Source organism: Typopeltis vanoorti, chromosome 11, assembly GCF_054136105.1.
Source record: "Typopeltis vanoorti isolate ZY-2024b chromosome 11, IOZ_Tvanoo_1.0, whole genome shotgun sequence".
In the NCBI taxonomy this organism is placed as follows: domain Eukaryota; kingdom Metazoa; phylum Arthropoda; class Arachnida; order Uropygi; family Thelyphonidae; genus Typopeltis; species Typopeltis vanoorti.
In genome coordinates, this window is record NC_143559.1 from 24,290,492 (window position 1) to 24,316,813 (window position 26,322).

The 26,322-nt window shown below is 34.9% G+C and overlaps 1 protein-coding gene across 1 annotated transcript in view; it reads right to left on the reverse strand.

Annotated features, from left to right (window-relative positions):
- Positions 1-8,832: 8,832 nt before the first annotated feature.
- The window catches only part of LOC150101384 (calmodulin), a 45,375-nt gene continuing 27,885 nt past the window's right edge, over positions 8,833-26,322 (reverse strand). Inside the window, exons 4-5 of the mRNA XM_090400926.1 lie at positions 11,935-12,177; positions 8,833-9,339 (exon numbers count right to left, since the gene is read on the reverse strand). Of these exons, the coding sequence (XP_090257052.1) occupies positions 9,311-9,339; positions 11,935-12,177 (272 nt within the window). The 3' untranslated portion in view covers positions 8,833-9,310. The remainder of the gene's footprint in view (positions 9,340-11,934; positions 12,178-26,322) is intronic.

A 26,322-nucleotide genomic window follows, 5' to 3' on the forward strand; every position in this document is an offset into this window, starting at 1 on the left:
CCCACAAATCTTCAACTTTCTCTCATAAGGTTCATTCCATAAACCTGCTATCATCTTGGTCACTCGCCTCTGGATCCTCTCCACCTCCTCCCCATCAAGAAGAAACCTAGTTGACCAAATCTGGGCACAGTAGTCGAGATGAGGTCTTATCAAGGCTCGGTACAGAGGTACAATAACTTGCTTGTCTCTGCTCGTCAAAGTATTTTTCAACAACCAAGTGAGTTGAGCTGATTTAGCTACTTTTGCTATGTGCCCCCCTAAACTTCATCTCCCTATCCACCAACACTCCCAAGTCCCTGGCCTCAATCTTCTGGAGTACAGTTCCACCCATGTGGTATACTGCTAATCTTTTCACCCCAAAATGCAACTCTGACACTATAACAGCTAATGACGTTGCATTAATATCCCATAATGCAAAGCACGTCCTTTTGAGTGTAGTAATGCTATGCCTCATGGGAAAGACCCCTACCCAGACCAGTTTCAACTTGAGGTTTTATTGAACCAAATCCAGAAGAAATACAAAAGTCATTTCCCAGATAAAAGTAGTGAAAAGTTGCAACATCTTAAGATATTCTGGATTACAAGAAGTTTTTACTATAGTTAAATTAAATAGGTGCCCAGAAGTGATTCTTGTTTAATCCTTTATCCAAATGTAAGCAAACAGTTTATGCATACAATGTTAGTCATTAGCTTTTAGATATGAAAGCGTAGGTATGATACTTAGCAGTATTATTTACTGGAATTCCTATTAAAGAGATACTCAGTATATACAGCATAATTTATTTCCTAAGTATTTTTTTTTTTATTAATGACATGGTAATATAGACTGCTTAATTTCTATCCACCATAAACAAAAGAACTTTACTGCTAACTGGTGTTCGAATCCTGAGAACTTGGTTCTGGTTAAATAGAGAGATTAGTGAAACTGATCTTTAAAGTTTTGGTGGATGATGCTAATCAAAATTTTAAATCTGAAGTGGTAAAACACTAGTCAGTATACCAAAAACTTGTGCACAGTACTAAAGCACTTGCAAATTAGTTTATTCTAAAAATTTGAGAAATTACTTTAAGAAGCACATCTCACTAAACTTTAAAGATACCAAGAAATTTTATACTTTGTTTTGCTTCCTTGGAAAAAACATTAACCAAGTTTTGTGCATGAAATATTCATAATTTTTGAGCTACTTGTATATAGAGGCTAATGACTTCATATGACTTAGTGTATGTGTATATCCCATAATGGGAAGGGTCACTACCCTTTGTAGTCTCAGTGGGAGCCAGATGTGGGAGAGATACCAAGGTTGAAGTAATGCAAAACATCTCATATACATGTAGACAAAAAGGTGCTCGCCCTTAATAAAAGGGAGTCCGGACGTGAATATATTTAATGCACAAAACTGTTACTTCCGGGGTGCTTAAGGGTGAAAGCTGTATAACTGATAGGAGACCTCCACATAGCCTTTAAAGGAATGTGTAGAACCGACCAGGGCTTCTGACCTAATGTCCAATCTTCACCTTGTAGTGCACCCTGTTGGGTATCTACCTGGATACCGAACGAACGAGGATGGGCTGGCAATTTGGGATTTAGCCGACCAAATTTTATTCCTATTGGTTAAACCAAAATACAAAATGATGGTACAACATGACAAAATTTCATGCCGGCTGGGGCATCTCCCAGTTAAGGGGGCCTTGTTTAACCAGAAGATGCCCGGTTGAACAAGGGCGGTGTGATAGAGAATTGTGTGGTAGTGCCAGATAGGTTTGAGCGTCAATGAAAGTGTAAATGAAGGTAGAAATACAGAACGAATGGACGATTTGATAATGAAAATGGCGAGATAAATGCGAGTAGTGAAATTGCACGTTTGAACGGTGCGATACACAGAGCGAAAAGGCAACTGGAGCGTATGGAAAAATGTGTGCTGAACATACCGACTAATAACTGGCGTAAGTCTGTGATGACAAATAATAGAATGTTTGTAAACGTCAATAAAATGAAGGAGCAAGTGCTGTATGGGGATTCGCTATTAAGAGGTGTGATAGTTGAGAGTTTGATGAAGTTGTACCAGCCGGGTGTGAACATGAAAGACATCAGCAAATCTATTCGAGTGCAAAAACAGAGGGTGAAAGAGATGATAATCGTGGCAGGAACAAATGATTTGAAAGAGGACAAAATGGAAATGATAGAGGATGTGAAGGAATTACTTGAGGTAGCAAAAGAGAAGAGTCAGAGAGTTAGGATAGTGAGTGTTTTACCGCGGTATGACAGCAAAGTGTTTAGAAGGAGGGCCATAATTGCCAATGACTATTTGTGGATTATGCATGGAGAGTAGTGTGGAATGAGTTAGATGGGTGAAAGGACTTGTATAAGATGGATGGGTTACATTTGAATGGAGTTGGTGTACAGAGTCTTGAAAAAGTGTTGATGAATGGTGTGGAAGTGGATGTACAAACTCAGGGAAACGAGATTTATTAGGGGGGGGGGAGTGGATATGCAGACTTTAGGGAGGCAGTTGAGTGTATGAATGAGTATATTATGCCCGAGCAAGTACAAAGGACAACAAATCAGAATGGGATAGTTAGTATAATGCATCAAAGTAGGGATGGGACAAAATGGGCTTCTGCAATTCAGGTACACTAATGCCAGGAGTATTAGGAACAAGAAGGGAGAGTTTTTGGCCTTAGTTGGCACTTCCAGACCACAGGTTGTTGGTATTAGTGAAACATGGCTGACAGAAGATAAAGCTAGTGGGATTCAATGCGAAGGGTATAGCATGTTCGGGAGTGACAGGGTGAATAAAAAGGGGGGGGGGAGGAGTGTTATTGATGATAGCTGATGAGTTGCAGCCAAGGAGTGTAGAAGTTGAACTGCAGAATAGAGAAAAGAGCACATTTGAGGCTGTTTGGTGCGAGATAGAATCTAGCAGAACAAAATATACAATTGGGTGCTGCTATAGACCAGGTGATGGAATTGATGGTGGGGATAGTATGTATAGGCAAATAGAAGAAATGAGTGGAAGAAGGGTAATTATTATGGGTGATTTCAATTATGGTAGCATTGACTGGAAAGAGGAGAGGGCACATGGGAGGAAGGAATTGGATTTTATGCAGTTATTAAGGGACAACTATCTGCAGCAGCATGTAGTGGAAAATACCAGGGGGCAGAGAGTGCTTGACCTAGTAATTGCAAATGAGAATGTGGCTGTAACGACCATGACAATGTTGCCACCAATTGGTGAGAGTGACCATAAGGTCATGACTTGGGAAGTGGCTAAAGGAGTGGAATTTACAATTAAGACAGGGTACATGTGGAATTACAAGGCTGGTAAGTATGACAAACTTAGGTGTGTGCTTAGTTCAGTGCCATGGCATGTAAAACTGCAAGGGTGTTGATAGTGCATGGAAGGCGGTTAAGAAGTGTTTGCAGGAGGCAATGGTTGACTGTATACCAAGAGTCCAAATAATAAATCAAGTAGGGGTTAAATGGATGAATAACACTATTAAGCTTGAGCTGCAAAGAAAGAAACAATTGTGGAGGGAATTTAAGGAGAAAGGTGACCAGCAGGCACAGGAACGGTATAAAGCTCAGGCCAGGATGGTAAGAAAAGCAAAAGGGGATTACAAAAGAAAATTGGCCATGCAGGCTAAAGAGAATCCCAAACAGTTTTTTCAATATGTTGAAAGTAAAAGGAAAAATGTTCGTGGTAGAATGATCTTAAAAAATGCTGAGGGTAGGGAGGTAACCGAATCAGTCGATATAGTGGAATTACTGAGCGAGCACTTTGCAAGAGTATATCATCCAGATGGTGACATTGCAGGAATGGAAGAACCAGCAGCTTATACTGGAATTGTGATGAATGAAGTAGAGGTAACTAGTCTATTACAGAACCTCAATTACAATACATCCGTGGGATTGGATGGTATACCAGCTCGTGTCGTACGTGAATTGGCTAAAGAATTATCAGTGCCCTTGACCATTGTTTAATTTGAGCCTCAGATCGGGGTCAGTCCCAAGGGGGTGGAAAGAGGGGAAAATAGTTCCGCTGCATAAAGGTGGTTCCAAGGCTGCTGTTGAAAATTACTGGCCAATCAGCATAACAGGAATCATTATCAAGGTCTTGGAGAAAATAGTCAAGAGGAAAATACAAGATTGGATAGAAGAAAATGGGATAGTGTATTGGGGACAGCAAGGTTTTGTGAAGGGTAGCTCATGCCTCAGTAACTTGCTTGCATATTATAACACAGTGATGGCTGAACTGGATAAGGGTAATGGGCTTAGTGATTCTACTGGACCTTGCTAAGGCCTTTGACAGGATACCACATGGAATTCAAATCAGTAAATTGATTTGAATTCCATGTGGTATCCTGTCAAAGCATATGGGGATGGATATAGGGTTGGTTAGATGGATAGGAGGGTGGTTGACAGAGTGGTTTATTCAGGAGTAGAATCCACAAGACGACTTGCGACTAGTGATGTGCCACAAGGATCTGTTCTTGGACCACTGATGTTTAATTTGTTCTTTAATGATATAAGAAAGGATCTTAGAGGAACAGTTCATTTGTTTGCGAATGATGCAAAGTTGGGTAGAGAAATAGTGAATGCAAATGACGTCAAAATTTTGCAAGATTATTTGGATAGATTGGAGGTCTGGGCTAAGGTGAATGGATGTCAATTTAATTTGGCAAAATGTAAGGTTATGCATTTTGGGATGAAAAGATTAGCAGCAGGTTACTACATTGGTGGAATTGTACTCCAGGAAATTGATGAGGCTCGAGCTTTAGTAGTGTTGGTGGATAAGGAGTTGAAGTTTAGGGGGCACATTGCAAAAGTGGCAAAATCAGCTCATCAAATCACCTGGTTGCTGAAGAATACATTGACAAGCAGGTTATTGTTCCTCGATAAGACCTCATCTCGACTACTGTGCCCAGATTTGGTCACCTAGGTTTCTTCTTGATGGGGAGGAGGTGGAGGATCCAGAGGCGAGTGACCAAGATGATAGCAGGTCTGTGGAATGAATCTTATGAGAACAGGTTGAGGATTTATGGGTTGCAAAAATTGATTGATAAGCAGAGGAGGGGAGATATGATTGAGACATTCAAATTACTGAAGGGTTTCTATAAAATTAATTCAGAAGATATTTTTGAGAACAGGGCTGGTTGTGGGAGGACTAGGGGACATCCATTGAAACTGGGCAAAAGTGTGGTTAGTAAAGGTGTTAGAGCTGAGTTCTTTACTTGTAGAGTGGTGAATGAGTGGAATGTGCTCCCAGAGTCTGTGGTGGATGCTGTGACAGTGAATGAGTTTAAGGCGAGGTATGATAGATACTGTATTAATGTAGAATAGCTGTGATGAATATGATTTGGGGCCTCCCTCGAGGAGTAACGACTCCCTGGAGTTGCCCGTAATAATAATAATCAAGAAGGTGGCAAAATATTCTGGAAGTTGTTGAAGCTTAGGAATGGGGGAAAGAGTGCTGTAAAAGGAGTTAGAGATGATAAAGGCGACATGAAAACGGAGAAAAAGATATCCTTGAAGTATGGAGTAATTACTTTGAAAATTTGCTTAATGAAACAAGCAGTGATGATAGCACAGTGATAAAAAAAACACTGACCAGGCATGAAGATGGCTTTTTCTACTTGAAGTAGAAAAAGCCATCAAAGGCTTGAAATGTGGAAAGGCAGCAGGAGTAGATATTCAACCAGAAATGCTGAAGTATGGTGGTATAGAAGTCTTACAGTGGCTACACTGCACAGTTCAGAATGCCTGGACAGAGTGACGAATTCCCAATGATTGGAGTAGAGCTCTCCTAGCACCCATATATAAAAAGGGAAATAAAACTGAATGTGAGAATTACAGGAGGTATATCCCTACTAAGTGTTCCCGGTAAGATATATGCAAGTATATTTGAGAAACGGTTGAGAAGAATTGTGGAATAAAAGCTTGGTGAAGAACAAGCTGGATTCAGGTCAAGGTGAGGCTGTCAGGATCAGATCTTCACTTTACTACAAATAATGGAGAAATCATGGGAATATAACAAAGATCTGTCTAACCAAGTGAAAAATAAACTTTCAACATCTTTCTCTAAATCCAGAGTAATTTAATAAAAAAAAGGTGGCACACTGTTTGGCAACTCCTATAGGAAGAGATGATCTTGCTAATGCTTCTGCCTGGTATCTCCACTTGGGCCTGGCTCCCACTGAAGAGACCTCAATAAAGGTCGAAACTAGTCTGGGTAGTGGCCCTTCCCTTAGCACATAACATTATACATATCCGCAAGGAGATGTGTTTTGCATTATGGGAGATACTGAGATAGGAGTGATAGCTTGCTCCACCTTTGCAAAAGTTGCCTGGTGTTGTACTACCTTACCCTAGTCCTGAAGATACTTTCAGGCACAAACTTTGTTTGCTCACACTTGGATAAAGGATTAAACTAAATTTATTATAAAGTATAACATTTCTTGGTATGTTTGGCATATAAATAAACCCCAGGCAAAACTTTCTATATTCCACTAACTAGCAAATTATCCTTTGGATATTCTTTTACACAGGATTAAATTTTAAAAAACCCACCATAATAGAAAAAAAAGTTTTTTTTTGGGGGGGGGGGAGTCAACAGCAGTAAACACATTGCTATTATTTTCACTAAACATATGGAAGATATTTGGTCTTGACAGTTGTCAAATAGAAGGCATCAATTCAGCTCCGTTAAACTGTTCGCCCTCACAGTTAATGCTCATATATAACTGCTCTGAAGATACACTATTCTGAAGTTGACTATGTTGAATGTTACTGATTTTGAAATTAGTGTTAAAAACTAAATTTCAGTTACTAGTTTCAAATATTGGATATGCCTATTTTGCATGATTCAAGTTATCAACTTCACAATTTACTGATATAAAAAAAAAAAAAAACGGCTAACACCTTTTTATTCCCGTATAGGGAGTAGACGAGGCGATTTAGCCCTATCTAACTTTTTGGAGCCTCAGTGGGCAGCCAATCAGGGATCACTGGCCTAAGGCTATCTCTAATTAAGCAGCATGCAGCAAAGAGAGACAGCTGAACAAGTGCCGCCGCCATCTCGTGATCCCTAACACAATGTCTGAAATAATGTGGGTACTATCGTCGATTTTCTTGAGTTTACAGGAGAACAAACCTACTTGCCCATGCCAGAGATAGACTAACTTGAGAACCAGTTGAAAAAAGACTTAGAAAAATTTCCTCTAGGTGACAACTAGATTTGAAACAAAGTCTTCCTTCGTGGTGTGCAAACGCCACATCCACTGAGCCACACAGGCTCTTTAAAAAAGATACTTTACTGATATCAGTAATATGAAAATAATGCATTGCCATTCTTTTAATATGAAGCCATAAACTTGTTGCAAACTAAAATGCCTATAAACTTATTTTAGTATAAAGAATTGTATGCTATTAATAAAGCTCACATTTAAATATGTAGAACATATTCCTATAATGGGAAAAAATTCTTTTGAATTATTATTCCAAACCACCTCATTATCAAAACTGGATTTTATTAGTATTTGTTAATTTATTAAAACTTGTTTCAATGGTTGCAATGTTCGCTATCCAAAATAAATTTAGTTCATCCCAGAATACGGTTCTTCACAAAAAGAAACTAAGTAGCTTCTTGGATTTAATTCAAGTCCATAATAATTCAATTTTAGTATTTAAAACTTTGTGTTATAATATTTATACGTTAGTCACAATTAGGGCTGACCTTAATACACTGTTCATCTGTATAACGATGTGTAGGCACAATAAGGAATTTTATTATTACACCCAACTTTTGTCAAGCAGCTTCAATAGCTATAGAAGCTTTACCTGAGAATTACTTTCATTCCATTGCTTTGTGAAGGCAAATATTAGAACATACTGCAAAAAATCAGCCAACATCTGACATTTTGTTGTATCAGAAAAATCACTTCACTTCCAGAAAGCATTTAGCTTTGTTAATGTCTACTATATTCTTTGCTTTTGTGAGAAATATGGACAGCCTTGAAGATCTCCAAGCAGTCCTCTGGAATAAGGTAATCTTGTAAAAGTAGATTTATGGACTGTCTTTATAAAGAAACTTTCAAACATTACTTGATTTTCCAGACTTAAATAGATGTCATGTTTATTTCCTTTATGGGAGATAAAAAAAGGTTAACATGAGGAAAATAATTATTAAGTACATAAAGTTTATATTTTTATAATTGCAAATTTGTTTAGTTACCTTACTGTTGCTATTGCAGTACTTTTAAGAATGTTTGTATCGTGCTATCCCATTTCTGCATCGATGCTTTTGACACTTACATGAAATAAAAATTTAGTTCCTGCTGTTAACATTTCATAGGGAAATGTTTAGCTACATCACTAATGCATCTAAAAAAACCGCTCAGAACTTATGCATTTTCTACTTAAAAGCTGTAAGCATTTACTGATCAAGCATACTACAAACTTCAGCATTTAATGTGCCATTAAGGAAAAGGTATAATCTACTCCATTGAAAGTCATGAAGTAGAGTAGAGTATACTAGTTTGAAATCAAGCAAAGTCATTTAAGTTACTTGGTGTTTTGAGTACTGTTGTATATTAATTCTGCAAGAAGTCTATGATTAAGTCTATTATATACTATTTCTTCAACACCAAGATATGGGGAAACCATATCATGAGTGATGCATGATTTATTGCAATTCTGATTACTTTTGTATTGTTAAATCAACTTAGAATTAAAGTTGAACAAAAATGATCAGATCTTTCTGAATTACATAAATATTAAGGTTTGTTTTGAATGTTGCATAAATCGAAATTTTGAAGTAATCTGGAAACCATGCATTAGTCTCCACAAAGGAGAAATTTTTATTGAAAATTATCAACATACAACATGTGAGGAACAGTCTTGTGTAAACTGCATATAGCAAGCTATTAAGATTTGTAAAAGATCTAAAACAAAAAATGGGTTAAATAAGATAAGATAAAGCTAAATGAATTTACTGAAACTTTAAAATGCAAGACCAACACAGCAAAACAATATAATGGAATGTAATAAAACTGGTGAACACACAGATGACTAATGAAAGTTACTCATTTACAAAAGCAAATGCAGTAAAGAACAGCCTAGAGTTGACACAAGACAAGGGGAAAAGACAAGTCACATCTGTGCACCTTGCATCTCTTCAAATATGGTACAAAACTTTTTACAGAGGTAACACCAAATGACTGATTGGGTGTTACTGCTATTTTTGTACACCAACATGAAAAATAGAAAGTAAATTAAAAAGAATCTTTAATTACAGATGCAGCTGTAGTGTCTTCATTTCGATGTCATCATGGTGACAAACTCTGTAAAGAAAAAAGTAATATTAATATTTATTAACTAATCAACTAGGTTTTTTAAAGTAATGGCAAGGGTTTATTACTAACTAAGAAATAAAGCTATGTGCATTGTGGGGGGGGCAAGAGAAAAATTAATATTTATTTACTGAACAGTTAAAGGTCAGTCTTAGAGAAAGATTGAAAGAAGTTACAAAACAAGTAGAAAAGCTAAAGTGAGATACTAAATGAATATTAAGACTGGTTCATATACATTAAAACTAAAATGTCATTTGTTTCACAACTGATGTCTAGACTTCTACACTTAGAACAGAATTGGAAACTTTCTTATAGCTACAAAGTATAGTTGTCTACTTCAGAATAAAATTAGTGTTAGAGTCCATTTTAACTTCTATTTCTTTGAAAATGAAATTCAGTACCATGTGCAGAAACAGATCAACTTTTAAATCTCATGATACAGGAGCAAGCAGAAGTTAGTTTAGTAGAGAATGAATGCTATAGCTTATAATATTCCACTTTGATTATCTTGACCATAGAGAAGCCACTGGCTTCTGTTAAAGCTGCAACTGAATGGTATTCATTTGCAAGGTTATGAATTGAGATTAGATGGGATTTAATACTTCACAATAAGTAAAATCAAAGCCAAAACAACTGCCTATGAAATTGGACATTTTATGCCCTACACAAGTCTTCCTCTGCAAGACAATTTAAATATTTAAATGAACTTGTCAATTATTAAAAATTGAGACAGTTCAATATTTAACCAGCAACTTCATTAGGTTATATTATATTATATACAAGAACTTCTCAGATCAAAGATTTACTTCCAGGTTTTCATATTCAATGAAAATGGTCCTAGTTGTTATAACTTATGTAAAAAAATTAACCCACACTATTTCTGACTAGAAATAGTGTTAGGGCCCACAAAATGACAGCACTTGAGCTGTATCTTCACTGTAGGTTACTTAACCACGTTGCCATCAATATGGATAAAATACATCACTCCTCTACCTAGGTTATATTATATATAAGAAACTCCAATTAACTGTTTGAGTTAACTTGTTTAATGATTGTCACTTGGATGGTCTAAACTTACTGTTTATAGTATACTAAAGGTTTAGGTAGGTCAAATGTACAAAAGTTGAAGGCCGACTTCCTGGTGTCAGTTTCTCTCCATCTTTGGCTAATGTTTATAATGACATCTAATGTGAGAAAAGCAAAAGCTGCCTAGTAGCTCTCTAAGCTAAACTGACGTTTCCCAATTATGAATGGCAGTATTAGAGTTATGCGTTCATTGCTCTTGATTCTAGAATACAGATTTACAGTGAGTGTACACTATGACAGAACCATATTACTGGTTAATGATATGACCAGTGAAGTCATATGCTTAAAACTTCTTGTGTCGCAAATGGTTAATGTCTTAAAAAATCTCAAATGTACATATACTCAGAGGAAGTGGTATTTGCACTCCTCAGCATTAAACCACCTGCAGATAGAGTTCAAGTCTAGTCGCCAACTACAGAAACTTTTACTAAGCCTTTTTCGACCGGTTCCCAAGTTAGTCAATCTCTGGCATGGATAAGTAGGTTTATTCTCCAATAAACTTTGTCCTATAAAAAAAAATCTGCTGTATTTCAGATATTTGTCTACAAATGAAAAATTTCAGGTTAAATGTTTAATGTTGGTACTGTACAAAAGTGGCCATCTATGCTCTTGTGGGATTTAAAATTCTCAGATCAAGGATTTACTTCCAGGTTTTCATATTCAATGAAAATGGTCCTAGTTATAACTTATGTAAAAAAATTAACCCACACTATTTCTGACTAGAAAGTGTTAGGGCCCAACAAAATGACAAACTGTAACTTCACTGTAGGTTGCTTAACCACGTCGCCTTCAATATGGATAAAATGCATCACTCCTCTACACTTCATATCCATCATATATTTCAATGTAATATCAATTTTAATATGCACTTTACATCCATGGTAACCTGGACATATGTCTTGGCTGGTTAATCTGATTGGTTACCAGTGGAGATTGAACTGCTCACTCAGCATTCAAAAGCTATAGGGCTAAAATGGTCTCTCCTACTTCCTATATGGGAATAAAAAAGCATTAGCCAATTTTTTTAAATATCCATAGTTGACTTAAAATAATTAGTTGCATTTTCTAGTAAAACTAGCTGGAGATATAATTTCCTAATCTCAAAAACTTATTTCCAACAATGAAAGTGTTTTCACAATTTCACCTAATCTCTAGTAAAGTTCCATTGTAACCTAGATATTAAATTTCCCAGAGATTATGGATATCTAATTAGTAACAAAAGGTAGCTTAAGTAAATTATGCTAGAACAAGACTTGCAATTTTCATTAATAATTGATTTGTCTACAAATAAAAAATTTCAGGTTAAATGTTTAATGTTAGTACTGTACAAAAGTAGCCATCTACTCTAGTGGGATTTAAAATTCTCAAAGGATTTACTTTGAGAATTTTATCAGGTTTTCATATTCAACGAAAATGGTCTTAGTTGTTATAACTTATGTTTAAAAAATAAATAAATAAAAAATAGAGTTTTCCTATTAGAAATTTCTGTTGAAAACATACCTTCATAATTAACTTGACCATCACCATCAATATCTGCTTCCCTGATCATTTCATCAACTTCTTCATCTGTAAGCTTTTCTCCAAGATTGGTCATGACATGGCGCAACTCAGCAGCACTAATAAAACCATTACCGTCCTTATCAAACACCCTGAATGCTTCCCTGATCTCTTCTTCACTATCCGTGTCTTTCATTTTTCTTGCCATCATAGTAAGGAACTCTGGAAAGTCTATAGTGCCATTACCTAGAATAAGAAAATAGTATAAAATATAGAAATTAGAATACAGCAATGATTAAAAATTAGCTAATGTCAGCTAGGTTTTTATATGATGAAGTCAGAGAATTAAGTTTCCACCAAAACAGAAAATACATTGGGCAAATCAAGTTTACTTTTAGGCAAAAATTGTAAATTTTTTATACTGAAGAATAACATTCCATCACTTACAATTTGGATTAAAAACATCTTTAGAATTCAGAACTAAATTGGTTCAAGATAACTTAGCATTTGTAGCTATGCTAGATCACATGTTATGTCAAAGTTACTTTGCTTATGCAACCAAGAACAGGCAATTATGAAGATTGTTATGAAAAAGGTCTAGTACAATCAGATAAAAAGAATACTTTTTGAAAGCTAGACCTATAAATATTGAGTCAGGTCAATGCACAAATCATTCTACATTAGAAACAAGACAGTGCATTACCATATTAAAATAGTCGATTAACAAGTTGTAGAGTGTTTGCTTTGTAACAGCAAATTAAAATTTGTATAATCTTTCCCAAGCATAAAACAAGTTTGTGTATAAAGCATTTTAGCTAGGCTACTCAAATTCGGCATTAACATGAATATGCTTTTGTAAAAGATACACGATAAAATGATTGTGGAATAAGGAAATGATCAAGATTAAAAATCAGACATTCCTCATGCTGAAGCAGGTGTGGGCAGTGTTCTAGGCTAGTACAAAGCAGATTTGTCACTAGCTTGCTTTTTTAATATGAAATTAGGAACTGCTTTGTCAATTAAAGAATTAAATTTTGTAATTCTTTAATTACAAAGTATACATGTGTATACTTTAATGAGTAATAACCTCATTAAAGTATACACGTGTAAAGACATGAATTAGATACATTAACTATAGATGGACCTGAGAGCAGAGGATGTTTGAATATTCAACTATATTAGCATGTAATTTGACATCTGAATCTTATTCAAAAGGTTGAAATCTTTAGGGTCTAGATTAAAAGATTAGGTATCTCTGTATACATTAAACTGAATTCTAATTTTTGAAAGTTAGCAATAAAGTTTTAGTGTTAGCCACAGTTAGATATTAAATAAAGGCATCTGAAAGCTTAGGCAAGAAAGATGGCATGGTAAATCATGATAGCTGCTTAAATGTCAAACCTAGGTAAGAGACAACCTTTGAAAGCATGTGAACCACCACTTAGGACTAAATGCACTATTGTGAACATTGTGGTGCATCAGATAATGGGATACAAGTTAATTTAAAACATGATTTAATGCAATAATTTGAAATTTTAAATGAAGACAATGTAAGAATCAGTGCTAAGACTACATAGCTAAGGTATTTATGGTCTTACTACAGAAGAATTACAAGTACTATAGTATAAAAATCTGGAACATTTTTATATTAGGAACTGATAACTTAAAATCATACTTTGAGAAAATGGTATTAACATGGACCTGTTCAAACATGCTAATGAAACTTGCTTAACTTTCACAAGTAGAATATGGAAATGGGGAAGAACCACCAGAATTAAAATTGAGATTTTATACTATACTGGTTAACAGTTGTTTATTACAATACTGTAGCTATCAAGAAACTTAAGTTTTTAAAACTAAATTAAACACTTATGAAATTTAACAATTATAAAACAAATGTTGGAAACATGCAAGATCATTAAACTCAGTCCTTTGTTTAAATTTTGCTTGGCTTTAATTATTGCCCACCAGATGAGATAAAGTATGTCATGACATGGGTAGTACTAAGGAAATCTCAGTACATTTGTGTTCCAAAGTTAAATCTTTGGAAAAAGAAAAAAAAAAGAAAAGAAAAGAAAAGAATAGTTGCTTAAAGGTCAAACCTAGGTAAGACAACCTTCGATAGCATGTGAACCACCACTTAAAACTAGATGCCCTATTGTCAACATTGTGGTGCATCCTGTTAGTATCACCTTTATACTGAATGATTTGCCAATGTAGGATTTATTAAGATACCTTCAGGAATTCATTGAGAGAGGCCATACTATTTGCACCAGTTGTTCTATTCTTGATTTCATTCAAGCTATTTGCACACATCAAACAGCAATCCATTCCAATTATGCACCACTCAGAAAAATTTAAAAACACTCCTTGACAGCATTCATTTTCAGCTTCCAAGGATGCCATTGCATCTTTGGTCACTCTCCATAAAATGAAAAATTTCATTTACTGAAATTCTGTATGATCCTTTTTTAATTTTGTAACTCAATCATATCACCTTTTCTGTTTGCTAGTGTCTGCAGACTACAAATTCTCAATTGTCTTCATAAATCAGTATTCCACAATCCTGATATTTGACACTCCTTTGCACTTTCCACTATCAGAATCACCACTGAAACCAAGAGACCAGACAGGCACACAAAGTCCAAGTGAGGTCTTATCAAGTCCTCGTAAAGAGGCCAAATGCCATGTCAAGGTTTGCTTCAGCATTGCAGTTATTCCGAGTTGTATTTACAATTTTTGATATATGACCCTTGAACTTCAACTCCCTGTCTACTAAAACTCCAAGATCCCTAGCATCTGTTTCTTTTAGCATAATCCCACCAATACAGTGGCGTAGCTAGAGCTGTTGCTGCCCGGAACGGTCCGAGTTTGCCATCCCTCTCAATACCACCAAAAATACTACATAAAGTCAAAACGACATATAGGGAAATAAATTAAAACACTTTATTTTTGAAGTAAAACTTTAATTTCAACATTCTAAAATGTTGTTTTTCTTGCTTTTCTGTTAGCAAAATTGATGACATTGGCAAAGGCTATTTCATAGTAATGTAGATAATTCTTAATTAATTTTATTCAGAAAACTCCTCTCACAACTAGCAACACTTACAGCAATTGTGAGGAAAATTTGCAGTAGTATTACAATCTTTGGAAATGAGTTCGAGACTGTATTTTAGAATTAACTGCAAAAGTTCAAAAATGTTCAAAGTTCAGCCCAGGGTAGACCCCCCCCCCCCTAGCTACGCCACTGCACCAACATAACATGACATTGGATATCTAATCACGAAGTGCATGACATTACATTTAACATTGAATTGAGCCATGTCCACAATTCCAGCATTTTCAAATCATTATTTGTATCAGAAACACTCCTGATCACCCTACATATCTTTTCATCATCAGCAAATAGCTGTATGTCACATGTCAAATCCTTCCCAATGTCATTAACATATAGACTGAATAACAATGAACAAAGGACTGATCCTCAAGAAACACTACTGGTTACCTTGAATCCTGCAGATTCACACCTTCATGACATGAGTCAGCCATTCACTTACCCATGCCAAATGGATTATAATCCAATCCCATATTCTCCAATTTATGGGACAATATTCCATGCTGTCCTCTCAAAAAGCCTCAGCAAAAATCCAAAAGTCCATTTCAATTTTCTAACTCAGTAGTAACAGTATAGAATGCAAGCAAGTTGCCAAAACATGACCTTTCCTTAGTAAATGCATGCTATTTGTTGCAAAGTAGAGATTCTTTATCCATCCATTTCTGAATGCAAGCCCTAACCAACTTTTACAAAATCTTCACCACCCCTGAGATACTGATTGGTTGATAGTTGAATACAGCAGTCTTTGCACTACACTTATGCAATGGGATTACAATACATTTTTTCCACTCCTGTGGAAAATCTTTCCTATTCTTGAACTAGTTATATAGCCTGGTCAAAAGGAACAGCCAGTTCAGGTGAACTCTTAGCATGCATGCTGATATCCCATCAGTTCCTATTGCAGAATTCTTATTCAGTTGGTGCAACAGCTTTAGTACTTCCTTCTCATATACAAGTTCTCATCCAGTGAAGAGGTAGAAATGAGTTCAATGTTTCATATACCAGGTTGATATGCTTTTAGCAAAATAGCTACTCATTAGCTGAGCATTCTCTTCTGCATCAGTCATTGACTACCATCTGCATTTGTTATTATTCTTTTAAGTTCATCTTTTACTTGGAGCATAATGATAGAATTCTTTTGGGGTTGTTTAACTTGCAGAGCAAGTTTCATACTCACTTTCCACTTGACTATTTTCAGGCCTGCTGCTTACAATTATCATAACCAATACTATCCTTATGTACATGGTATTCCTTCCACGTTTTTCTTATCTCTTGCTTAGATTACACATCAATTTTAATCCTACTCTATTCTTCAAACTCTAGAGACATTCTGATATTGCATAATTTAAGTATTTTTTAAATAGTTCTCATGCACTGTTGATATCCTTCCCATCCAACAATTAATACCATGATACAGAACCTTGCATACTTCTCAGTTCATAAATTTTCTGCTTTGTAGTTCAGCATGCAACCTTTCTGAATGGAACATTCATAAAGTTAACTATTTCAAGTGAGTACAGCCAACCAAAGTTCATTGTTGCTAGCTTAAAACAAGTGATTTAATACAATAGAATTTCATGCTAGCTAAGCTTCCACCAAGGAATGAGAATGAACATTGAAACCACTAAAAGTTATAACCTAACATCAGAATTCAGGTTGAGTGCCAAAGATGACAAAAGCATGTACTGGAACTGCTATAATTAGAAGTACCATGTTGATAATGCACAAAACAGGTAGTTCAACTACAAGAAGTTGTATTCAGATAATGATCAAGGAAGAAGTAGGTATAATCTTGAATGGCAAGCAGTTGAGTGATGCAAGCAAACAAATAGGGAATTTTAAGATTTGCACCTATGGTCCCATAGAAGGTTCAATAGCTGGGCAATTAATGACAAGCTGAAAGTTTTGTCCTTGATCTGGAGATAAATGAATCTAGTCTGTCAAATTTGGAGAAAATGCATCTGCTAGATTTCTCTTTAAGACAAAAATTCATATTTAAAGATGTGTATAAGTTCACCATACATAAACTGACTTGAGTTGTCTTAAATGATGCAGGACAAAAAGAGTATACAGGGGAAAGAGGAGATTTGAAATAGGAAGTGGTCATTTAGTTTTGAGTAGGATAATGTTGAAAAGTTACTCTTTGCAAGTCTTTTAGTCTAACAGATTTAAGGTGAACTGTAGACAAAATCTATCCCATCTTCCCTTATGTTAGTCTTAATGGAACTTAATAGAAACTTAATCTGATGCATTGTCATTAGTAATGTTAACTGTTCTGTCTAAATTGCTGCTCTGGCTGGTTTGCTTATTATGCAAGATGAAAAACACCTTGCTACATCCACCTTCTGCTGAAGTCCTAAGAAAGACAGTCTTACACTGAATTCAAACCCAGGCCAGATCTTTTCAACCAAAGGACTTCATCTATACTGTGTTATGCACTTTTCAAATGATAAAAGCAAGTGTAAGCAACTAAAGACTGGTAGATAAACTGATCAGCCAGAGTAGCAAAAGCTAAATTACTCAAAGCTATAAAAATCAGAAGGGTGCTTAAGGGTCAAAGCTGTATAACAGAGAAGACCTCCACATAGCCTTTAAAGGAATGCGGAGAACCGACCAGGGCTTCTGACCTAATGTCCAATCCTCACCTTCTCGTGGTGCATCCTGTTGGGTATCTACCTGGATACTGAACGAACAAGGATGGGCTGGCAATTTGGGATCCAAATTGTATTCTTACTAGTTAAATCAAAATATAAAATGGTACAACATGACAAAATTTCATGCCGGATCGGGCGTCGCCCAGTTAAACAAGGCTCCCATTGTTTTTGCCAGGGAACCAGGGCAAACAGCGAAAAGTCACCTACTGGAACAAATCTGAAAACACACCCCAACTCAATATCAGAGTTAAAGATCGGTATTATCAACATAAGAAGCCTGAATGGCAAAGAAATGGAGCTAGCTGAGGAATTAAATTAGTACCAGATTGACATAATAGGGGTGATTGAAACAAAAAAGACAAACTGATGAGATCTTTCTGAGTAATAAATACAAAATGTTATATTCAGGCAATGACAATCAAGGAAAAGAAGGAGTAGCCATAGTATTCAACACAAAATACGAGGCTAATCTTCTTGAATGGCAGGCAGTCTCAAGTAGAGTAATGTGGGCAAATATGATAATGGAAAACTGGACAATGAGACTTATTTGGTCCCACAGAAGGTCCTACTAAAGTAGAAATGGAGGAATTTTTTTGAGGCTTTAGAAAAAGCAACTGACACAATGAAAAATTGGTCCTCGTTGGGGATCTAGATAGCAGAGTAGAAAATGATTATCAGACATACAAAAATATTTCAGGAAAATTTGGAGAAAACAGCAAAGCTAATAATAATGGCAAATATCTATTGGATTTCTGCTCAGGACATTGACTGGTTATTACTAACACCATGTTCCAACATAAAATTGTGCACAAATTCCCATGAAAAGAAGAGGCAAGGAATAAGAAAAGTTTCATTGACTATGTTATTGTTGATAGCGATGTTTTCTCCCTGGTGCAGGACACCCAAGTGTGTACAGAGGATTTGAAATTGATCTATTCAGTCTTCAGCAGGATAAAATTGAATTTCATATTGAAAAGAATAACATGTAAGAAACTTTTAAAGCAAATAAAAGTTGAGCAGTTCTCAGATGTGAACTATAGACTAAAATACACAAAGATTATTGAAGAAAAAAAATGAAAGAGTTTGAGAACAGTAACCAAACCTTGGAGATTCGGTGGCAAGACTTAAAGAAAACCAAGATTGATTCAGCTAGAGAGGCATGTGGTGAAGTTGTCTGCAAGGATAGAAAAATTAGAACTCCCTGGTGGACATAGGAAGATAAAGAGGCAGTGAAGGAAAAGAAGAAAGCATATTAAAAGTTAATTGGCAAATAAGTTGGCTTGTGCTCTTAGAGAATACAGAGATAAATGTAAGAAAGCTGAACAGTGTGTAAAATTAGCTAAACAAAAGTCATGGGAGGACTTTGGCAAGAACATGGAAAATAAATATCAAGAAGGTGGCAAAATATTCTGGAGGTTGTTGAAGCTTAGGAATTGAAGAGAGAGTGCTGTAAAAGGAGTTAGAGATGATAAAGTTATGATATGAAAACTGGAGAAAAAGATATCCTTGAAGTATGGAGTAATTACTTTGAAAAACTGCTAAATGAAACGAGCAGAGCACAGTGGTAAAAAATACTGACCAGGCATGCAGTCAGGAATACATATCCATACTTGAAGTAGAAAAAGCCATCAAAGGCTTGAAATGTGGAAAGGCAGCAGGAGTAGATATTCGACCAGAAATGCTGAAATATGGTGGTATAAAAGTCTTACAGTGGCTGCACTGCATAGTTCAGAATGATTGGACAGAGGGACGAATTTCTGATGATTGGAGTAGAGCTCTCATAGTACCCATATATAAAAAGGGAAATAAAACTGAATGCGAGAATTATAGAGGTATTTCACTACTGAGTGTTCTTGGTAAGATATATGCAAGTATACTTGAGAAACAGTTGAGAAGAATTGGTGAAGAACAAGCTAGATTCAGGTCAAATAGAGGCTGTCAGGATCAGATCTTCACTTGATGACTAATAGTGGAGAAATCATGGGAATATAACAAAGATCTGTATTTAAGTTTTGTCGATTTGGAAAAGGCATATGACAAGGTGCCAAGAGAGAAGCTATTCAGTACGCTACAGTTATATGGTGTCAATGGGGCATCATATCAAACAATACTTAGTCTAAGTTGTAAGTCAGCAGTTAGAATTGAAGTACAGGAAGATGGTTTAATGTTAAATCTGGTGTCAGACAAGGATGTACATTATCCCCTCTGTTATTCATTAACAATGTGGATCACATTATGAAGGAAAGCAGTATTAAACAGGATATCAAAATTGGAGATGTTAAGTCAGCTCTTTGCTTTATGCAGACAATATTATACTTCTAAATAAATCTGGTACTAGTCTGCAAGATTCATCGACTAAATTGAATAAGTTTTGTAATAAATATAGTATGAAGGTCAGCAATAAAAAGACAATGAACATGGGCAGAATCATTGGAAATGTCAACTGTGTTGTGAATGGAGAACCTTTGGAACAAGCAAAATGTTTCAGCTACTTAGGCACGATTTTTAGCGAAGATGGTAAATTAAATATAGAAATATACAACAGAATCAAAGCTGATATGGTAGGAAGTCAATTGAATAAATTCATATGGAGTAAAAGAGAAATTAGTCAGAACACTAAATTAGCTGTATACAAGACTGTGTTCAAACCAGTTTTAACCTATGGATCTGAGAGCTGGGTCAGAAGTAAAACACTTGATCAATGACTAGAGACCACAGATATGAGAGTCCTGAGAAAGATTAGAGGCTTGAACAGATGGCATCAATGCCAATATCATATCAAAAACAAGGATATTAGGAAGGAACTTGATATTGTCAGCATCCAGGAATGCGTTAGCAGAGCTAATCTCAGGTGGTATGGTCACTTAAATAGAATGGGCGAGGAAAGATTAGCAAAACAAGTGTTCTCTGCTAGTTTGGCAGGAAAAAGACCCAGAGGAAGACCAAGATATAGGTGAATTGATATAGTACAAAGTGCCTTAGCTGATAGAAATATAAGATCTGATAGAGTCTTGACAGTAACAGACTGATCTGGAGGAAGATTGTAGATAGGAAGTTAGTAATGATGTAAATTTTTTATGTAGTACCATCATATCCTGTATACCCCTTGAGGGTACATGGCAGGAATTTGATAATGATGAGAAAAATCTGAATTCCCTAGTTGATTCAGGTAAGGAAAGCATATCAGAAGTTCTTATGCATATACTCAGAACAGATTAAAATGTAAGGAAGCAATATAAATATCTAAATCACAGGAAGACTAGGAAAATAGAGAAGATATCAAGAATGCAGTAAACTACTGAGAAGAGTACTATAAAAGGAAACAAAGGAGAAAAACTGATGACCAGAGCTAGAGTATCTTTGAAAAGACTGCTAAATATACACAACAGCAGTGATAGGAAATAATGAGTCATCAACAGGACACAGCTTTTGAATTTCTTAACTTAAATGTTAAGATGTAGAAAACCAGCTATTCAACCAGGAATACTCAAATATTGAGTATTAAGGATTTTAGTGGATTTACCTAATTCATGACTAGTCAGAGGTTAAATTCTAGATGGTTAAATTTCTTGCAACTTTTAAACAGTTTAAACTCTTAAAAGTATCCGAGTATTTTAATAAGGTGCTACACTTTATTTGTATATGGGAAGTATTACTTGAACCATTGTATTGCTTCTGGTTAAGCTCCAAATTAGACCTCAAAAGACAGAAACTAGTCATAGCAGCCATTGCCATAATAGATACCAAGATAATCAAATGTTATCTCATTTAGTTCCTATAGGGAAGTAATCTAGATGTGTAGAGACTAGGTGCAAGTCTTTGTATATATACACTGGGTGAAAGAACAGCTACATAAATTTCTTAGCAAGTTTAATTTGAGGTTCTAGAGATAAGTATGGAAGTATTTGAGAAGTTTAAAAAACTAAAAAGCCAAATAGAAGTTGTCAAGATCATTTTAACACAGTTGAGAAATTTGAATAAAACAAAAGATTAAGAATTTTATACCTCCAAAAGTATAAAATACCAGGAGAAAAGCAGTTGAAAAATTCTATAGCTATGTTATATTAAACAATACATTAATCTGAAGTTGTATGATCACTTATATGATCAAGAAGAATACTAGCAAAAAGTGCTTTGGAAGGTCAAAAAATGACAATACTGGAGTCTTAAGCAATCTGGTGGAAAACTTAAACATTGTTTAGTATTTACTATACTCCTTAATTTTTTTTTTTTACAGGTTCAAATTTTGTATTCCATAACAGAAACTGTTGTTCATTTAGTTTTGAGTTATTACAGTATAACTGTAACAAACCTGTGTGCACATGTTTATTGGGCAATTATAACAAATAAGTTATGACATGTTCAATAAAGTAACATAAGGTAAAAATGCAAAATTTACCTACAGAATTGATTCAAGTGTTTTTTAAAAAAATTTATATGAATGATTAACTATTTTAGTTCTAATTAGCATTTAATTTGAAATGTTTAGGTAAAATGCTTTTGCTATTACATCTATAGATTACTTTATGGTTAAGATAACCGAGCAATTAGAAAATCTGCCTACTTTCCTAAAAAGTGGGAAATAAAAGCAGGATTGCTAATTAGTGTTTAATGATTTGAAAAGTAGCATACCTGATAAAATATCAGCCTAAGCAATAAGAGGTTTAGAAGCCATGCAATTTAATTGCAATGGCAATGTACTGCATTGTTTCATATTGCATTTTAAAAACTATTTCTGAAGTGGGATAGACAGAACTGCTTTATCCCTAAATTTTTGGGAGTCGGTGGGAATCTAGGTTTACCTTTAATCGTGCTCATGTCCAACTTGGGACACAGTTAGGCTTATTAATTAGAATTAACTTGTTTGACACTAGCATTACAGAACCAGCATACTAAACTCAGAAGTAAGTCTTTAAATGAAGATTCAGTACTGTTATAAATCTATTCAATCTCAGTTTGTACTATTGTTATAGGCATATTCTATGACAGTTACAAAAAACTAAGAATGTTAACATGTTTTAAGCACTGCTTAAATATGTAGAAGCAAAATGAAAGTGACATGGCTGTAGTGTACCAATTAAATTCAACTAGTCCTGCCACTTGTACTACTCTGAGTCTTAGAGTACAAAATGCATTGACATCACTGCCAGTCATGAAATAACCCTTGATGTTTAAATGACTGCAACTTAAACTCTGAAGCAGAATAGTGGTAAACAGCATTTTTCTTATTAAATGGGATGTATTATGTTTTCTTTTAAATATAACTACACTAGTGGCCAAAATTGTTGAAACCCTTTGGAAAGTGTATTTTTGAGGTTTGATGGCTCATAACATCACTTTTTTTGGTATAATACCAAAAAATTATATATCAATGGAAAGATAATTTAATCAAGAATGAATGCAACAAAGGTTGTTCAATTATCTGTATTCTATGAAAAGTTATAGCCAAATAACCAGAAAAAAGAACAACTTGCTTAGGTTGATACGAAGTAGCTTTCCTTCATTTGAATGTAGCCAATGAGCATGAGTGTTTAGAGAGTCAATCAGGTGTCATCTTGTTTTGGCAATGAGCCAAAAAGGTCACAGTAGGATTCAGCTATTGATGTCATGTATTGGAGCTGAGAGGAGGACTGTCAGTGTGTTATGTGATTGCTATCAAGTTGGTAGAGTTTTTTTTTTTGTTTTCTTTCATTTAGTAAGCTTGTAAAATATAATAAAATTAAAGAAATGGTGCAAAGAGTTGACTGGTCACCCAAAAAGCGATGTAAAATAGTACTATTAAGAGAACAAGGCTACAGTTATGAAGAAATTAGTGGAAACTTAACCAAAGGTGGCATTTCGAAATTTTTGAAGAGGTATAAGGAGACTCAGTCACTACAAAACCAGACTGGTAAAGGCAGGAAAAGATGCACAACAACAAGTGATGACAAGAAAATCATCTGGGTGTATGCAAGATGAAATTGCACAATACAATGTGAAGTTGAGTGCAAGGACTGTTCGGCACAGACTGCAGGAATTTTGTCTTAATGCTAGAATTCCACAAAAAAAAAAAAAGCATTTTTATCTCTCAAACAAAAAGGTTGAAAAGATTAAACTGGGCTAAAACCCATGTTAACTGGACAGCGGAAGAGTGTTATTTGAAGTGATGAGACCAAAATCTCCCCGTTTGGTAGTAATGGCATAAAATACTTAAGGAGAAGAATTGCACCTGATTGCATTACACCTACCATGAAACTAGTATTATGATCTTAGTATTATGATTTGGGGTTGTATGACAACCAAAGGTGTGGGCAGAATTTGTGTGATTAATGGGAATATAAATGCCCAAAAATACATAAATGAAATACTTGAGCACAAACTGAAGCCTTCCACACGTGATCTTTTCCAAGATAATGAAGCATTTATATTTTAACAGGATTCAGCTCCATGTCATGTTGCTGCTGTGTGCAAAAAGTGGTTTCAAGATAATCATATTCCACTGCTGGAATGGCCTGGGAATAGCCCAGATTTTTACCCAATTGAAAATCTATGGAGCTGACTAAAGAAACTTGTTAGTCAGAAGCAACCCACCAATAAAACCCAATTAATAGAAGCAATAATTCAATCTTGGTTTCACATTATAACAGCTGCAGAAATAAAAAACTTTGTTCACTCCATGGGAAGGCCGTAATTAATGCTCAAGGTTACCCAACTAAGTATTAACTCGCATTGTGAGAATTTTTGTATATCTCATTTTTTCTACGAGTTTCACTTTTCTTCTTGATAACTGCTGTTCTAATAAAAAATCCTTCATAAAAGTTATTGCATTACATTCTTGATTAAATTATCTTTCCATCGATATATAATTTTATGGTATTACACCAAACAAAAGTGGTATAATGAGCCATCAAATCTCAAAAATACTTTTTCCAAAAGGTTTCCACAACTTTGGCCATTAGTAGTTCATCTTTACTGAATATAAGACATGTTGATGATGGAACAGTAGTATAAGATGGCTTGTAACAGTCATTGCAAAGCTTGCCTTTGCAAGGACTGCTGCATCTCTGCATCTTTTAACTTGTTTATATTCATGAGTTGTGGCCTCCATAATTTTGCATGTTTGGACATGTTTATACATTCTGGTTTTAAAATGTGACCCACAAGATCATGACTATATAAAGTATCTAAATTATGTTCTTGAAAATATAACTGAGTGAATTAAAAAAAAAAAAAAAGTTTCAATGAAATGTTTGCTTTATATACTTGAATATAAAGAGCATTCATTTTTGCTCTGCCATTGTTACTTGTGATACCAATGTGTCTTGATAGGGTTTGCTTTATAGCTACCTATAATAAGCATTTGTGTAAGAATTTAACCTAAAAAGACAATAGGGAAAGAGGACTTGATATCCAAAAGCAGGTAGGTGCAATCTTTAAAAAAGTGCACATCTTCAGTATTAAAATAAGTTGGAAATATGCTTGTTAATTTTAAACCCTTACTGAAAATTCTGCCAATCTGCTGAATTAAAGAAGGATAAATTTAATGTAATGTATAAGGCAAGTAATTTAAGATAATGTAGCTTTAATTTCAAATGGAATGATGGCCTGGCTTATTTTGAAGCTCATTAATTGTACTTTTATATTAAGTATTTTAATGTTTCTAGCTTAATGGGAAAAACCATCAAGGATAAAAATTCGTGAAGACTTTTCTAACATCTGTTTCTAGCTTAACGTGAAATACCCAATTTGCAACAATATGTACAAAGACTAAACATCTGTCATTCCTTTGATTGTAGCATGAAAGAAAAATATAAGTAGTTCACATTATAATCTGAACTTTCTGGCTTAGACAATCAAATCCTACAGTTTCATAACTGAAAGTTCATTGCAATGTTATATTAAATTTTTAAAGAGTAGATCAGTATGAGAAATGGCTATATATAACTTTATAAAAAAAAATGACAAGACTGGAGTTTGGAACCACACTATTGCATCAATAAATACTTTAGATTATTATAAACAAATTCTCTATAGCAAACAAAAATTCTCAAAATTGAAAAACTTCAGATGGTTAAGCCAAACCATGTTTTATGTAGCATGAAAGACCTTTTGGACTACCAAAATTGCAACAATTATAATAATCCTTGAAATAACTGAAAAAAGGGAGCCAAAAGGCTTCACTTCGGCAATGCAAAATTATTCAAATTAAGTGGATATTGAATCCAACATTATTTCAAAGCTGAACAGAGAAACTACAAGAGTTTCGTGCCGAGTATAAGTTCTGCATTTTTACAGTTTAGTGATTTTGATGTGATAAATTAAGTCAGTATAAAGAGCAAATGTTACAAACATTTAAGTTTAACGAATTCAGTTTGTCAATTTTTTGGAATAAACTGTTACTTGAATTTTATCTGTTAGTTTCTCACTTAAGACATCATGAGCAAAGAGTGCTTTATGACAGCACTATCTACTGAAGTAATTCCATACCCAAAGCAAGATGAATTTTGGAATATGAACAAAATTTCAAGACATGAGAAGCAATTTTCAAAACAGATTGAGTAGTTTGATGAAGTTCAGTGTTTGGACTGTTGCTGTAAATGGAAAATGAAGCACTTATGCTGGAAATAAATTCTCAAAACGTTG